Source organism: Oncorhynchus mykiss, chromosome 15, assembly GCF_013265735.2.
Source record: "Oncorhynchus mykiss isolate Arlee chromosome 15, USDA_OmykA_1.1, whole genome shotgun sequence".
Classification (NCBI taxonomy): domain Eukaryota; kingdom Metazoa; phylum Chordata; class Actinopteri; order Salmoniformes; family Salmonidae; genus Oncorhynchus; species Oncorhynchus mykiss.
The window spans coordinates 59,522,993-59,535,129 of NC_048579.1; the positions used below are offsets into that span (position 1 = coordinate 59,522,993).

A 12,137-nucleotide genomic window follows, 5' to 3' on the forward strand; every position below is an offset into this window, starting at 1 on the left:
GCCAGTCAATTTCACAGTTTAATGCAAGAGATGAGTATCATATACTGCAGTAGACTTTCCATGGCTCTGCAAATGTGTTTTAAGTTCTTTCTAAACTGTACCACCATGAGATAGATGAGACAATGTTTAAACCAGATCTGAATATGATACGGTAGTACTGAATATGAGGTGAACCATTCAGGAGGTTGAAAAATTGACCGGAGGTGGATCTAAATTGGAAAAACACAGCTCCAGATAGCTCCCTTTGTCTTTAGTACCCAGATAATATGAAATATCCACCCGCTGGCCTTCTGTTCTCAGACTCGTAGTCACCAGTGAGATCTATGGAGGAAACAGCTGAACTCCTACAGGTTATGTTACCATACATCGTAAAGATGGCCTCACGAAATAGTTGAATTGAAAAAGAAAGATTTATACAAGGGTTTGATGTCAAATAAAAATGAACCTGTTGAGAGCTTGTTGCATTCGTCTTGCATCAACGTTCGCCTTTTTTCTATTTCTTCCCCTCAGGGCGTTGTCAGGGATACTGCTGGGTACGCTGTAATGTTGACGTGGACCATGGCAAACATTTATGGCCTCAAGCCTGGTGAAGTAAGTCCATGTGAAATATCTCCAGTGTTCTTTATCATTGTATTACAGAACAGACACCATATGCATGGACAAACACAGTACCGTATGAATTCTCTCATCTTTCTCTGCCTACTCTCTACTAGGTATGGTGGGCAGCGTCTGACCTGGGCTGGGTAGTGGGCCACTCCTACATCTGCTACGCCCCTCTCCTCCACGGCAACACCACCATTCTATACGAGGTATGTACTTTAGCCTACATAGGCCTATTATAATGACCTGTGAACGGGCCAATTGACTGGTCAATTGACTCCAGAAAAACAAACTCAACTTTCTCAAGGACTTGTCCCTTTCACTCAGTGATTCCAAATGCTTTGCAGATTACTCTATTTAAAGATAATGAACACAAGAAAAATGGACTCCTAATGACGTATGATTATACGTGGTTTCAGACAACCGGACTCTTCATATTCATGCACATGATCATCATTGCAAATGTACCCCCGCCTCATTAAACCAATATTCACTGGCTTGAAAAGGCCCAGTTAGGTTGAATTGAGGAATTTATTTGTATGAAGAGCTGCTGGTGATTCTGCTGTGCTTGGGCCCTGGTTAAATGACCCCAGGGGGTTGGGAGAGAGGGGTGGGGGGGTAGCCTCCATGAGCAGTCCTATCTGCCTCATTAGCCTTTTGGTCTCTGTGGCTGCTGGAGGATTGGAGGTGGGTGTTGAATTCATCAGCCTGGCTTTAAGCAGAGCCTGTTGTCTGTGGCTGCGTTTGCCTTGTGGAATGCACTGCTCCTGTCTACTCTACTCCACACAAGACCTTCTGTGCTCTCACTGATCAATACACAGTCATAGATATTCACACTGGGAGGAAATTAAGTCCCTCGAGTCTGTTGTTGATTTCCCAGCTCGTTTTAATCTCTCTCTCTCTCTCTCTCTCTCTCTCTCTCTCTCTCACACGCCTCATCTCTCTCACGCTTCGTCTCTCTCTCTCTCGCTCTCTCCTTACTGTACGAGCAACCTCGCCGACTGAACCTTTAGAGAATGAATATCGGTTCCGCTCGCCCGTGGGCTCTTCCTCACTGCGACTTTTGTTGGTGCACAATACTTTCCCAATAGAGTAATCTTGTTTCTATTCATCAGTTTCAGCCCATCTGTCTGGGCTCCAAATATAATTTTGTCTCCATTTCAGCAGATATTCCCGTGAATATTCATTCTGTTCGGCACAGTGGAAGTGTTAATGTTGTGGAATGTCAATAGGAAGAAAACTTGATGGCCTTAGTACTGTTCTTCTGTTTGATAGGTGGCTGGCTGAGTCATCACTACCGCTAGCTTGCTCTGAATGTACCGCTACACTTCAATACCCAATTGGCGTGTTCATGTAAGCTTATGTCCTCAGGCGGTTTGGGTTTGTAACGGATCTCTCTCTCTCTATGCAGGGCAAGCCTGTTGGGACGCCGGATGCCGGGGCGTTCTTCCGCGTGCTGTCAGAGCATGGTTGTTCCTCCATGTTCACCGCGCCCACTGCCATCCGAGCCATCCGCCAGCAGGACACCAATTCCGCCATAGGAGCTCAGTACCCCCTCACCAGGTACCCTCACCACCCAATCCCCACATATTGGCATAACACTGCAGAGATGGACCATTCAACAACTGCCGCGGCTAGCTCTGTTTCTGCCCACTTGAAGTAGGCCTACCCTTTATTCCTCTCAACGTTCAGGGACTGAGTGCCTTTCATTCATATCCAGTGTTTTACCCCACTGGCTGAAGGTTTTGGCGCTGCCTGCCCACTCTCTTGTTAGTCTCTGTCCATCTGCTGGAGCAGTGTCCCTGCCTGGCCCAGGCTCAACACTCACAACCTGTGTTCCCATTTAGACCTGATTGAGGTTTAATCAGGATGGATAAAACACCTGCAGGGCATTTATTCCTATTACATAATACTGTGCTGCTGCCACGCTGCTAAACACACAGGGAATCACTGAGTGCTGTAGAGAGCCTCAGGCAATGCCATCTTTGATGGTGCCTGGTTCAAGGGACTGAAGTGATTGTTATCCACATGGGAAATGTCATCATTTATATTGATAATAAATCTGTTGAAAATACAGTTCTGGTTCCTTAATATTTTGAAACAGTATCACAGTCGATCAGGTATAATGTGAAAATAGAGGGGAAGTGGTGGTAACTTATTTAGATTTTTCTCCACACCAGGGACTTTGATCTTGGGTCATAGTTTGCCATTTAATAATCTGAATGTGGGTATTTGGTGAAGGTATTTGGTGTGCTGTTGGTGAACCGTGTTTTGCCTCGACTGCTCCAGGCAGACCTGAGACACAAATCCCAAAGGGATTGAATTTATTGTTTTCCCTGGACTATAACATGATATTCTTTCTGCTAGTTGTTATGATGGACTATGCTTCAGTTGTTGGTTTCGTCATGTGCCATGCAGCATCTTTCCATGACTGTCTTTCTCCCAGAGGGAGCAGGTTAGTGAAAGACTACAGCAATTCACTGAGAGAGAATTGATGCACAAACACAACAACCGCAATGTATGATGTTTCCAGAATCCAGACCGACTCAGACAGTAGTCGAATATCCGGTTGACCTTTGTGTTTCCTTGCCTGGAGACAAAACAGACAACCATCAAATATATTCTTCTCCCTCCTCTACTACCAAACAGGTAGCGGCATTAACAGTCAAGAAGCAGACACTAGACGTGTAGCAGACACTAGCTGTTTTACAGCTCAGGAAATTGGATGTTGTCAGTGAATGTAAAAAGATCCAGTAAAGTTGAATACAATAGCAATTCATGTCAATTAAAACATCAACTCTATTTCCCCACATTCTCATGAATTGATTATAAACTGGTAGTTTGAAAGGCAAGCGTTTTGAGAACACTTCATTAAGCATTAAGACACTAAAATTTTCCTTAAAGGACTTAATTCACGCGTGGATGGTTGCTCCTATGAATGGGTTGTTGCTGGTATCTCCTCAGTATATGGCACCGTTATCGGTAGGCAGTTTGGTAGTAACATGATGTGGGTGGATAGCATATGAAATATTCATCACCCTCTCTCTCTCTGATAAGCTCACTGCAATAGCCTCTTCTCAGCTCCTAGCTCAGTTACACCACATGCGTAGCTAATTGCACTGATTCCTGTGCTAAAATATACCACAGAGCCCATAACAACTATTGCCGCCCGTGACAGAGCCTGGGGAGAAGCCACTTCCATGGACCAGAACTAAGAGGGTCTCCAGGTACAGAGGGTCAGTGAGGCAGAGTGAATGCTTGAAACATAGGCTTTATTACATCACTTACCAACATAAATTAGGCTTTATTACATCACTTACCAACAGAAATTAGGCTTTATTACATCACTTACCAACAGAAATTAGGCTTTATTACATCACTTACCAACAGAAATGAGGCTTTTTACATCACTTACCAACAGAAATGAGGTTTTATTACATCACTTACCAACAGAAATCAGGCTTTATTACATCACTTACCAACATAAATGCTTACAAATAAGACACTTAAAGTATAACTTCAAATAACAAAGCCTCTCAGTTTAAGATAACCTTTCAGCCCCAAACTGTCTGCTGCTACTGTATAGTCCTCTCCCTCGAATGTGAGCACCAGCAGCCTAATCAACTGTCGGGGCTGATTGTCCAGCCAATCACACACGTGACTTATTATCCATTAGCCTCTCAACAGAGAAAGTACTGGAAAGGCGCTGGAAGGATAGATAGGTCGTGACCGGCCTCACACGCCAGTACAGTAGGTAGGGGTGTATGCACCTGTCAGTTGGTTGCGATTCGCAAAATTTTTTTAAAGAAGAAGAAGGTGGCGCTGGAAGGGCACAGTAAGAGGGCTTGTCTCCTCCAGTGCCACAAAGTCATTATGAATGCACTTTCCTATGTGCTGATTTTCAGAAAATTTGATTTGCCTTTGTAGCACTTTCCAAGTGTTGAAAGGTACAGACATGCCAAAACCACAACATTTCAATTTTCAGCCCAGTATTTGGTTTTCGCTGGGTACTTCACGATGACTATTGTTATTACGACACATGAGTTGCTTCCGTGGAATGGCTCTGCACTGTAATGGCCTTGGAGCATTATCAGCGAGCTTGAGCAATTTCACTCGTCACCCCAGATGTCAGAAAAGTAATAGAAAAGCGGGTTTGGAGCTCTCTGGAGTAGGATTCGCATCTAGCTCTACCGTTCAACCCACTCAGAGGAACAATCACAGCACCATGGAGCAAGCACCATTTCATAGCCCTTATTAACATAGCCCGGAGCACTAACTCAATGCTCACAGGCAGAGCAGACTCTTACTTATTGGGTGACAAAGTTCATGATTTCAGTCAATAACATTTTCCAGCTTGTAGCACCAGGAAGCTTGGCTTATGACTGACTCTGCCTGTTTGCTTAACATTTGCAGGATTTATATCATGCATTATCTGGGATGTCATCTGACATCTTTCAAGGAACATATGTGCGATTGATATACCTTCTCATTGCAAGGTGACACGTACAAGGTGCACATACACAGACACACACAAGTACCCACACACACACAAGCACATGCATACTAAATGCAATTATGGGGGCGAATGTTTCCTTTCTCATTGTTGTTAATGAGACAAACTTCCCCAGTGGGACTATGTTAGGTATAGTACTGTGGGGCTATTGTTGCCTGTCCAAGGCTGAATCTGGGCCTCTGAAGATATGGAGAAATGTGCTTGGCTTTCACCCACCCACTTGCATGAATTACACACAGATCCAACCATCCGTGGCTGCCTGTCTCTCCCCTCGCCTCCCAACATCTGTAGTCAGATTGTTCCAGAGTAGGAGCAGGGAACACAGTGCAAGGTGTCACGGGTGAGATTTACATTTAAATGGCGTGCTGTGTAGAATGCGGAGCAAAGGGCAGCAGAGTGATTCTCTGGATGTTCTGTCGAGATCTGTGACCCTGCTTCTTCTACCCATTCTCATTCAGATTGCACCAACACCCTCACCCTGACCCAGATAACAGACCAATCAGAGGAGGATGGTGGGAGGAGCTATAGGAGGACAGGCTCATTGTAATGACTGGAAGAGAATATACAGTATGGAACATTTTCCATATGTTTGATGCCGTCCTATTGATTCCATTCCAGCCATTACAATGAGCCTGTCCTCCTAAAGCTCCTCCCACCAGCCTCCTCTGAGGCCTATACGAATTAGAATTCCTCGAGTTGTTATGTGTGGCAGGAGGCCATGGAAACTGTATGGTCTTAGACGTTTTGACAGCAAATTAAGTCTTCTCTGCTTTATTAGACCATGTCAAGATCCCTGAGTGAAGATTTGCATGGCTGTATCTGTATAACCACAGCTAGAGGGGATTTTTAACAGGAACAATATGGGCTGTTTTGTGTACACGTTTTTATGCAAGTTTGTCTGACTGTAAGGTAATTTTAGTCTAATGGGAAAACGTATTGTTCTATTCGCTCTGCTACTGGTAAAGCTGACTTTTATATAACTTGAAAACACTTTGCCGTTACATTCCTTGGCTGTTATATTGTTTTTTTATGAACTGGGTGGTTCGAACTGTGAATGCTGATTGGCTGAAGCTGTAGACTGTATACCATGGGTATCAAAAAAAACGTTTATTTTTACTGTTCTAATTACATTGGTTACCAGTTTATATTAGCAGTCAGGCACCTCGGGGGTTTGTGGTACATGCCCCCCCCCCCCCCCCCCCCCCCCCCCCCCCCCCCCCCCCCCCTCACACACACACACAGGCCTTATTGCTTCATTATAGATCTGCCACTACTCTATTACACTGTCCTGGCCTTATAGAGCCTGACTGTTCTCTCTGCTCCTCTAGATTGAAGAGCCTTTTCTTGGCTGGAGAGCGCTGTGACGTAGAGACTCTGAACTGGGCCAAAAGGAGCTTTGGCGTGCCTGTACTGGACCACTGGTGGCAGACTGGTAAGACTTTCATTTGCTACTGGAACATCATAATGGACACTACATGTTACACTAGGGCGATGGTTAGTTTTCCTGATACCGGCTGTGGTAATACATCTGACCCAACATCTCCCCTATATCTCATTTAAAGGCTCAGAATGAAATAACAGTTGTAACAAATTATAAATGCAGGACTCTATTCTCTGAGAATGTTAATCTATTATAGTTTTAGTCTATTTTTGGGGTGTACTCTGAAATTGTCAGTGTGAGTGAATTGTTATTACAGTCTTGGTAGTATTTTATCAGCCCATTGACATTAATTTGGCCTTGAGAAGGTGCAACAAATAGCCATATCTCCACAGTATAACTCTTCCTTGAAAGCCCCTTGCAGGGATTAAGTGCATGGACTATGCTCCCGATTTAATTCATCCTTTGCACTTATACTGTATACGGAGCACCAGAGGAAAGGCCATTTCTTTCACTACGCTCCCACAGCTACCCAATTAACTTAATCAGCTTCTCAATCTAACCTCATTAATACTAGTCCTTTCAAAGCAGTTCACAGTTCATCATTCATAGACCGCGTGCTGTGGTCTAGTAGCTTTACAATGGATAAGGAGGGGAAGTTCTTCTTGTTGGTGAAAGTGTGTGATTCATATTGTATATAATACCTCCCAATTGACCTATCATCCATCATCACTGTTGTCTATATTGGTGATGAGATGTGTAATTGGGGTCTTGAGTGCATTGCTATACTGCATTGTTTTCCCCTGTTTCTCCTGTCACATTCGAATGACTTTAGAGTCACTAAAACCCTATTAGCCACCTGGTGGGTGATTCCAGCCCATGTTCCAGACAGCGAGCCATCATACAAATCTCCCTCTCTCCCTCGGCTCGATTACCCCCAGTCCCACAAAACAGTGATAAATGTGGTAGAGAAGGCGGCACGAGAAAGGCATTGGGTGCCTTGTACGTTTATTATTTTTTTTACTATTCTGTGTGCCTGAATGGTAACCAATCGGGGAAGAGCAGACTTCTCTGTGTTAAATATGGAATTTAAAAAAAGACATGGACCTTGAGAATGTACGGGTGAGAGAGAATCCACCTAACACGGTCTTGCATCTCAGCCCAGATTAGCTTGGGGAGATGGCTCTTTCTCTTCCAGACCTCCCTGGAAATGGGTGTTGTTAACTCAGTAGCAGTAACCTACAGGAGTTACCACGCTAAACTGGGCTTTTGTTTATTTAATTTTTGTATTTAACCAGGTAGGCTAGTTGAGAACAAGTTCTCATTTGCATCTGCGACCTGGCCAAGATAAAGCAAAGCAGTGTGACACAGACAACAACACAGAGTTACACATGGAGTAAACAATAAACAAGCCAATAACACAATAAACACATCAATGACACAGTAGAAAAAATAAAGTCTATATACAGTGTGTGCAAAAGGCATGAGGAGGTAGGCAATAAATAGGCCATAGGAGTGAATAATTAAAATGTAGCAGATTAACACTGGAGTGATAAATGAGCAGATGATGATGTGCAAGTAGAGATACTGGTGTGCAAAAGAGCAGAAAAGTAAATAAAATAAAAACAGTATGGGATGAGGTAGATAGTCCATCTGTAAATAGCCCACCCAATCTATGTACAGCTGCAGCGATCGGTTAGCTGCTCAGAAGGTTGATGTTTGAAGTTGGTGAGGGGAATAAGTCTCCAACTTCAGTGATTTTTACCATTCGTTCCAGTCACTGGCAGCAGAGAACTGGAAGGAAAGGTGGCCAAATGAGGTGTTGGCTTTGGGGATGATCAGTGCGATATACCTGCTGGAATGTGTGCTACGGGTGGGTGTGGTTATCGTGACCAGTGAACTGAGATAAGGCGGCGCTTTACCTAGCATAGACTTATAGATGACCTGGAGCCAGTGTTGCACATTCACCCTCTGAATGACATAAACAATCCAATCCATCTCAATTGTCTCAAGGCTTGAAAATCCTTCTTTAACCTGTCTCCCCCCATTCATCTACACTGATTGAAGTGTATTTAACAAGTGCCATCAATAAGGGATCATAGCTTTCACCTGGATTCACCTGGTCAGTCTGTAAAAAGAGCAGGTGTTCTTAATGTTTTGTATCGTCCGTGTATATGGAAAGCTGTAGGAGTGCATTGTTTTGCCTGAAATCGATGGTGCTTTGCCCCAGAGTTAAGGTCAATTCCATTTGAATTCCAGTCGATTTCCGAAGAATTTAAATGCAGCTGGTGAACTGGAAAAACAGAGGAAATGTCACATTGATCAATTGAACCTCAGTTAATTCCACTAGCGCTAACAGAGTTGAAATGGAATTGACCCCTCTCTTTGGCTCCACTCTCCTCATATTTCACTGATCAGTCATGAGTGCTGTTTTAGCAGGCACGCCACACAGGCATTATTACGTAAGGCTTTTTGGCAAGGGTGTAAATCTGCTCTGAGGGGCCAATGGGGGATGAGGTGGGATGAGTGATTGACATCCCAGCGTGTGGCCCTGACACACACACACACACACACACACACACACACACACACACACACACACACACACACACACACACACACACACACACACACACACACACACACACACACACACAGTTTCCACAGTGAGCAGATAGATCAAAGACTGCCTCCTACTGGTTGGCTGGTACAGTGTGATCTGAACGGCCAGATGCCACACCGGCACACATATACACACACACGAATACAAACACATATCGACACACACACACAGTTCAGATGAGTGTAAAGCCACTGGCTGTCTCCGTACTGTCTCCTCTTCTACTCTTCCTGTTTGCAGGAGAGTCTCAGAGCCCGTCCAGCACGGAGCTCAGAGGACGGGTTTATGAGACACCTATCAGTCTGAATGTCTTTAAAAGACTCCTTTCTTTCCCAGCTTGTCCTTTGTGTCTAGCTCATCCATTCTCTCTCTCGTGTGTGTGTGTGTGTGTGTGTGTGTCCGTGCCCAGTTCTTTTCTGGCTCTTTAACTCTCCTAGGAGGTGGTTCTTCTCCATGGTTGTGGTGTTGATGTGAGGTTTATCAGAGACGACAGGCTGATTCTCAGAGCATATCCTTGGTGCTCTCTCTGTCAGTCCTAGCCCTGAGGGGTATGATAGGATTCCTTCACACTGTCCGCCTACGGTTCGCTGAAGTTCAGTCAAACCTCAGACTGCTGATATATTGAGTTGGAACAATAACCCTGGCACCTCCCCAGCTTCTCTGTGGTGCTAGTGCAGTCCAGACCAGGGAGCTTCATCCACTGTAGGCTGTGTGATTGGCGGCAGCACTATCCTCAAAGCCATTACTGGGAATAAAGGCCTGCAGTTCTCAACCTGTTCACTGGAGAGTAGAGGAGTCTGTCTCTGACAATAACCAAGTCCCCTCTCACCCTGGTGTGTGTGTGTGTGTGTGTGTGTGTGTGTGTGTGTGTGTGTGTGTGTGTGTGTGTGTGTGTGTGTGTGTGTGTGTGTGTGTGTGTGTGTGTGTGTGTGTGTGTGTGTGTGTGAGACAGAACTCAGACAGACTCAATATGTTGAAGGGACCATAATGAATGAGATCAGTCTGTGTTATTGTGAGAGATGAGGAAGCTGCAGGCATGTTCTGTTCTCCACTGTCACACAAGCCTTCTAGAGCATCAGAGTTTCTGTCAGAGGTTTAGAAATGGGCCCCAAACTTTGGGCTAAAACATTTCCCTTTTATATTGAGAGCTGGAAAATGAAACCTCTGCAGTGATTTGATTTTGACTCTGGGAGAAGGTGTGCATAATTAAGTCCTGTGGAAGAACCTGACAGGCTGCGGCAGTAAGTTTCAGATTTCTCCCTCCTGTACTGGATTAAGTCACACGTCATCTAAGGATTTCAGCACACTGTGTTTTTATCTCTCTGTGACAGGTGATCCATCAAACCCATTTATCAGCCCCAGTCTTGTCTTCTCACGAGAAGAGGAAGGCGAACTGCAGCGATGGAAAAATCCTAACTGTGGTGCAGGTTGACATTGGCCTGCAGCCTAGGGTTCTGGAGAGGATTGTACATTTAATGCATAATATTCTTGCAGTAATCCCGAGATCACTGGAAAAACACATTATTTAAGAAACAACACAGTTATTGGTATTATCCCAAACATTATTATTCCAAACATGTTACTTTTGAATAGTTTGGTTGGGTTCTCACAAATCTAAGTTTAAGACATTCTCGGAAATCAAAGTACAACTCCTTTGGAATGCCATGGTTTGTTGAATAATCCATCACACACCTCCACTTATTTATAAAGAATGTAAGAGGCCTGTAAAGATTTGTCCTTCAAATGCAGTCATGCTGTCTCCATCCAGGGGCTTTACTGCTGAGTCTACCCAGGCTGATCTACTAGCTCCCCGCAAAATGGATACAAATTGAACAAAATCTATTACTCTTGGTTTTTCACAAATCATTCCACGACACGCCCTGTAATCTCTTTCCAATGTAATATTCAGCAAAGGAAAGCTGAAATCAATGGCATGAAAATCAGCAGGAATGGAGGCTCAGAGAGATAGAGATTTTAAAGGCGGGCGGGCGACATGTGGTAATCTGAATTAGAAGTCAACGCAAAGAGAGGCTGTCTGACCCATAGAGATCCTATTATATTAAGATATAATTCTGTGGTCTGACCACTTTCAGACCACTGATCTAGAGTCAGTATTGAGGTGGTGGAAGATGATCTGAATGGAAGAGGCTGTCTGCCAGATCACTGATGTAGAATCAGAGGGAAATAGTATTCAAAGCGTTCATGCTCTGTAAAGGCCGCCTGCCTTCCATCTGAGAAAATGAAATGTTTCACAGCTTCAAAGCAGCCGTCCCTGGCCATTTCCTGGGCTTCTCTCTACCCTGGAGCAAACCTAGTGTAGTTATGTACCACTGCTGTGTGGCAAACTGTATCATCACAGAGAGCCAGGAGCAGTGTCTCTGCCTCGCCTTGACCACCCAGGGAACTCCTCACATGTACTGTGGGCCCTGGGTTTCAAACAGTAGGAACTCACAGTGGAACTACTGTAGGAGGCTGTGTTGTTTGTTATGAACTGGCAGACAGAGTAGATATGAATAGAGAGGCTGCTGTACGGTCGTGGATATAAGTGTTCCTTTCCTCCTTCAGCCTTCAAAGAACTGTGAATGAGTTTTTACAAAGGGGCAGGTGTTTTGAGCAGCATTCTTTCTCGTCTGTCACTGCAGGAGTGTTGCGTCTACTGAACAGCGATAATAAGAGTGTGAGAATGTTCCTCTTAATTATGTTTGATGAAAATGGCACGGCACATCAACAGCTCGCTTCAAACTCTTCTACTAAATGATGCCTCTGATTAGTCTCAGCTAAATGTGTCTAACTTGTCAGTGATCTCATATGAACTGCATATTTCAATTATGTAAACAAGCTTACAGGCAGAGTTTGACTGATTGACCAATTTGGCTTTGAATGCGAATTCGTTTTTTATTCGTTTTTTTTCCCAAAATCATTTTGCAGGGCCAGTGGCTAAGATGACTTTACTGATATAAAGTTGAAGTGATTTGTGCACTCGTTACTTTCATGTACACGCAGACACACAAGCTGTCAGCTGATTC

The 12,137-nt window shown here is 44.3% G+C and overlaps 1 protein-coding gene across 2 annotated transcripts in view; it reads left to right on the forward strand.

Moving 5' to 3' along the window:
- The window catches only part of LOC110490468 (acyl-CoA synthetase short-chain family member 3, mitochondrial), a 31,656-nt gene that overhangs the window by 4,971 nt on the left and 14,548 nt on the right, over positions 1 to 12,137 (forward strand). For both annotated transcript variants that reach the window (XM_021563871.2, XM_021563873.2), the window contains 4 exons: positions 511 to 591; positions 714 to 809; positions 2,012 to 2,163; positions 6,442 to 6,545. In XM_021563871.2, coding sequence (XP_021419546.2) covers positions 511 to 591; positions 714 to 809; positions 2,012 to 2,163; positions 6,442 to 6,545 — 433 coding nt within the window. The remainder of the gene's footprint in view (positions 1 to 510; positions 592 to 713; positions 810 to 2,011; positions 2,164 to 6,441; positions 6,546 to 12,137) is intronic.